The sequence below is a fragment of the Apaloderma vittatum genome, unplaced genomic scaffold, assembly GCF_000703405.1.
Source record: "Apaloderma vittatum isolate BGI_N311 unplaced genomic scaffold, ASM70340v1 scaffold28052, whole genome shotgun sequence".
In the NCBI taxonomy this organism is placed as follows: Eukaryota; Metazoa; Chordata; class Aves; order Trogoniformes; family Trogonidae; genus Apaloderma; species Apaloderma vittatum.
The window spans coordinates 12,630-17,721 of NW_009704620.1; the positions used below are offsets into that span (position 1 = coordinate 12,630).

The 5,092-nt window shown below is 55.9% G+C and overlaps 1 protein-coding gene across 1 annotated transcript in view; it reads left to right on the forward strand.

The window, feature by feature from the left end:
• The window catches only part of LOC104270680 (nuclear protein localization protein 4 homolog), a gene marked incomplete at both ends in the record, with an annotated part of 17,583 nt that extends 12,537 nt beyond the window's left edge, over positions 1 to 5,046 (forward strand). Inside the window, 4 exons of the mRNA XM_009865110.1 lie at positions 1,365 to 1,436; positions 2,867 to 2,962; positions 3,937 to 4,053; positions 4,807 to 5,046. Of these exons, the coding sequence (XP_009863412.1) occupies positions 1,365 to 1,436; positions 2,867 to 2,962; positions 3,937 to 4,053; positions 4,807 to 5,046 (525 nt within the window). The remainder of the gene's footprint in view (positions 1 to 1,364; positions 1,437 to 2,866; positions 2,963 to 3,936; positions 4,054 to 4,806) is intronic.
• Between the last annotated feature and the right edge of the window lie 46 nt (positions 5,047 to 5,092).

Sequence of the window (5,092 nt, forward strand, 5' to 3'; positions counted from 1 at the left end):
GGGAAACCCCGCTCCCCCAGCAATTCCCCACCTCAGGGGGGTCACTCCATCTCGCCGAGGTCCCCTAAAGCCACCAAGGTGTTGGGGTGACGCCCTCCAGCCACCAGGAGAGCTCAGTTGAACGTAAAACTGTAATGGAAGGTCCCTGATTGGAAATGATGGGCGTATGATTTATACTGAATGATTTATAACATGTTAAGTGATGATTTAGGTAGAAAATACAACCCCCCTCTTAACAGAATCCTTAATGAAAAGTGTCAGTTCTCATGAATTTATTTCCGAAGCTGTGTTTGAACTCGGCGCGTTTGACATAAATCACGTCTTAATTGTCATTTTATGATTAATGAACATATGCTGGCCGTTTTTCTCCGTAATTAAACTTTATGTTCCATTCGTCTGGCGAAGCAAAACAAGTTTACGCGTCGGGATGTGCTGGTTCTTCAGGTCTCTGTATGAGCAAGTGCCTGGATTTCCAATTCCCAGGTGAGAGCTGGACAAGAGACTCGTGGACGTTTTGCAGAAAGTCAGGTTTACCTTGGCTGAGAAAGCTGCTGTGGCACCGTCCTTCACAGAATTACAGAATCTCAGATTTAGGGCTTGGAAGAGACCTTCAAAAGATCATCTAGTCCAACCCCCCTGCCAGAGCAGGATCACCTTTTTAAGACAGCGCTGCTCTTTAAGTGGCGGTTACGCTGCTCGGGTAACGCTGGGCACCCCTCCGGTGGCGATGACCGAGCCAAACGAACCCAAGGTGGTTTGTGACCACTCGGTCCCTTGGCTCCCGAGGAAACAGAGGTCCTGGCCTGCGCGGCTCCAGAAATCTCCAACTCCAAGGGGCTTCAGGGAACGGGAGGCTCCGGTGTGAGGGGGTTCTCCACACCCCTAGTGAAGAGCGGCTGAGGGAACTGGGTTTGTTTAGTCTGGAGAAGAGGAGGCTGAGAGGAGACCTTATTGCCCTCTACAACTACCTCAAAGGAGGCTGGAGTGAGGCTGGTGCTGGTCTCTTCTCTCTAATTACTAATGGCAGGACAAGGGGAAATGGCCTCAAGTTGCGTCAGGGTAAGTTTAGATTGGATATTCGGGGGAAGTTCTTTCCTGAACGAGTGGTGAGGCACTGGAACAGGCTGCCCAGGGAGGTGGTGGAGTCACCAACCCTGGAGGTGTTTAAAAACAAAGTAGATCTGGCACTTGAGGCTGTGGTGTAGTGGTTGGGTGTGCTGGGATGAAGGTTGGACTGGATGATCTTCAGAGGTCCCTTCCAACCCCTAACATTCTGTGACGCCAGATCCCCGGGCTCCTGCGTGGGCGTCTCTTATTCCCACCACTTCCACATTGAGGGAATAATAAGAGTCTTCTTCTTTCAGGACATAGACAAGTTTGGCAACGAGATCACGCAGCTGGCCCGCCCGCTTCCAGTTGAATACCTAATCATAGATGTAAGTATTCGCTGCGCTCGCTTGCTTTCAGCGGGAGGTGGTCAGGGAGGAGTGAAGTCCTCGACCCACCTCCAAAATTCACGCTGGGAGGTGGTTCATAAGGCAGATTTTCTTGCTTTTTCCTTTTCTGCTCTGCTGCCAGGCATTTCTAGGACAGAGGGGCAGAAGCGGAGCGCTCCGGGGTGGCTGCAGGGGGTCGGTGTGGTGCCAGGGAACACGCTTGCTCCCCAGGAAGGCGCTGCCCGGTGCCTTATCGCGGCTCCGAGCTGGCGCGTAGCCACGCCGCAGGGGAAGCGGCCAGCCCGGTGGGTACGTGTGCCGGGCGCTGCCTCGCAGAATGCTAATTAGAAAGCTCCCGTTGTCTGTCTCTGAGCAGCAATTAAGAACCCATCTCCTTTTCAGTGACTCAGCAGACATAGGTCCGTGTTTCTGAAATGCCTTTTCCCGGGAACGGGAGTTCACGGGACAGCGCAGCTTGGCTGGAGCGGGGCTGCTGCCTGCCCGCGAGCGAGCGCTGCCAGGCGCCGGGGCACGGCTCTGCCCTTTGGCTTGGAAAGGAAACCGTGCGGTGCGGAAAGCAGGAAAGCAAATAATTCGGATGACAGATGATGTTGCCGGAGTTAGGAGGTGGTGCCAATAACGATTAAATCCACCCGGAGCGACTGGGCTGGTCCAGCTGCCCCTGGCACGCGGGAGTTGGCAGCCGGGACCGGCCCGTCCTTCTTCCCCCGTCTGCGCCTATCACTTATCAGAGCGGCTCTGGGGCTGGTGCTCGGACGTGCGACTCACACGGAGAAACGGTGTGTCTGGAACAACGGGCCCGTTGTGTGGGCCCTTGGCTGCCTCGTGCCGCTCGGCAGAGCCGGAGCGTATTTATTACTCGAGTAGCAGAGACATCTGTTTCTGGGCTACCTGGGGTGTAATAAAGATGAAAACAGATTGATGGAACATACACTTAGGAGCAGTCTGGAAAGCTGCACTTCTCAAACATCTTTTTTTTTTTTTTTAAAGAGGCATTATTCCAGTTCATACTGTCCTTAATACTGTCCTGGTGGGTATTTCTGCATCTCTGCTTACAGAGGGTGTCACCGACAGTCAGTCACTGACACCAAAGCTTTAAAGCCCCCAGTGTCAGGCTGGGTTTAAATGTCAGCAGCTGGCCCCAATGCTGGCTTGGGAGCGGCGTTTTCTGACCCTGCTCCTCGTCCCTTTGGCACAGGGTGCCGGGAGGAGGCAGGGCGCTGGCTGGAATGTCACTTTAAATGTTAAAAGCCGTCGGAATATCCCTGCTGTAGTTGCCTCGCTGTCTCCCTGGCTGAGCTCTGACGTGTAGCCGTGGCCGCTGTCGCCTAGCGGGAGCCTTCCTTCCCGTTACTCCGCTTCGCTTCTGCTGTTGCCAGCACCCTGATGGCCCTTTCTTGGATTTTTAGATCACTACAACGTTTCCCAAGGATCCAGTCTACACTTTTTCTATTTCTCAAAATCCATTCCCCATCGAGAACCGCGACGTGCTGGGAGAGACTCAGGTAAGGAGCGATTCCCAACGAAGCCGCGTCTCGCGCAGATCGGTCATCCACCTCCCTGGTGTTTACCGACGCCCGCGAAGGGCCGGCTGCGGCCGTGCCCTCAAATCACCCGTTACGGGTTCAGCCCAGCGCTTGCCAAACACCTTCCTGCGCGGAGCGGTGGCAGCGTGCCCGTGAGCCGGCTCAGCATCCGCTCGCTGACAGGGACCAGGGCTCCTCGCTCTCTGCCGGGGCGGCACCAAAGAGGTTTAGGGGGGGCTCCAGCCCCACGGTGACAGTAGGGGACTTGCATCTCCCAGGCTAAGGTCTGTCACTGCAGCTCTGAGAGCATCAACTTCTCTTCCTGGGTGGATTTTTAAAATTCAGAGGCTTTTTCCTGCAAGGGGCCCATAGTGTTGAGCAGAGGCAGCTGCTGGACAGTTCGAGGCAGTCACCGGGTGTTGCCAGCACACAAGGCTGGAGTAGCTTTAGTGCAGCAAGAGCTCGTTTTTCTGAGGAGGCCATGATGAAGACGTCAAAACTTCCTCCAGAAGCTGTCACGAGTCACTGCTCGCTGCAGCTCTGTCGGCAGAGCGAGAGGGATTGGCCGTTCAGTGACGGATTTAGTCCTCGCTTCTGAGGACGCCCTGGGTTCAAGAGGAGAGAAAGAGGAGAAGGGCGAGGAAGAAGGGGCTGCTTTGTCCTTATCTGCCTCTTTTCTTTACGGACTGGGCTTTGAGCTGGGCTCTGCCCAGCATCTCTGAGGTCTGGGATGCACTGGGGTTGTTCAGGAGAGCTCCTGGGGACCCAGAGATCTGTTTCCCTGGGATTTGGTAGCTGCTGCTCAGCCAGCCTGGGATGTGATTTTGGGAGGGTCTCTGCTCGTTGCAGCCAGTGACCAAAAGAGAGAGGAATGTTAATGGGTCTGAATGGGAGAATAAAGTTACCACGTGGGGCAGAAGTGACTTCTCTTTGTTACTGTTCCCTCTCTCTAGGACTTCCACAGCTTGGCCACGTACCTGTCCCAAAATACTTCCTCCATTTTCCTAGACATCATTTCCGATTTCCATCTGCTCCTCTTCCTGGTCACGAACGAGGTCATGCCTCTGCGGGTACGTAACGGGGAGGAAAGGGCCCCCCCAGGGCCCCGAGCTCCTCCAGGCATGTCGCTCGGGGTGCCTGGAGGTGACAGACCCAGCGTGCCACCCCTGGGCAGGGCCCCTGGCCGGGTGCCTGCACAGGACAGGCCGTGCAGCTGGCCCGATGCCTTTTCTCCCAGGCTGAGCTGTTGGTAGAAGGTTTAAAAATCCAAACCAAAGCCCCTGACTAGACCACGAGGTCTCACCACGCTGCTCAGAGCAGTGAGGGGGTGGTGGTTGTCGCAGACCGGACAGAGCCAACTTGGCTGCGGCTTGAAGAGCTGGAAACGTTTTTAAAAATATCACGGAATCAGAAATTCCTGTTGTAACGATACTGAGATTGGAGCCCCCTAAATCTTGGTGAGGCCAACAGCTTCCTGGCTGTGCGGCTCTGCCGCTCTTGGCCGGGTACAGAGGGGTTTGGCGGCCGCTCGGGCCCCCGGCTCACTTTCGCAAAAAAAGACCTTCCCGTGTAAGCAGCACAGCGGCCAAAAACAGCCACATGTTAGCCCGAGGCTTTGAGGGCGCTGAGGTCCCTGTGGGGTGGCTGGGCTCACCCTGGGCGGCTGGAGATCAGGTGGGGGGAGCAGAAGGAATAAACTGGATCCTGCTCTCTACCTGTGAAGCTCACTGGGGCCTTTTAGAAAGGGCCAGCAGCTCAGACTCACGACTCCTTGTCGCTGGAGGAGGAGCGTCCAACACCGATTTCCCTCTTCTGACTTCCAGGACAGCATCAGCTTGTTGCTGGAAGCTGTGAGGACCAAGAATGAGGAGCTCGCGCAGACCTGGAAGAAATCGGAGCAATGGGCCACCATCGAGCAGCTCAAAAAAAATAATATGGGAGGTTCCTTGTCCCTCAGGCGAAAGGACAGCCCGGTGGCGCTGGGCGGGGGGACGGCAGCCTGGGACCCGCAGGGCCGAGCTGTGGGGTGCCCAGATCTGCCACCACCTCGGAGCCTTCCCAGGGTGCGGCCTCGGGGCCAAGGCCAGCATCTTGGCAGGGAGGCTCGTG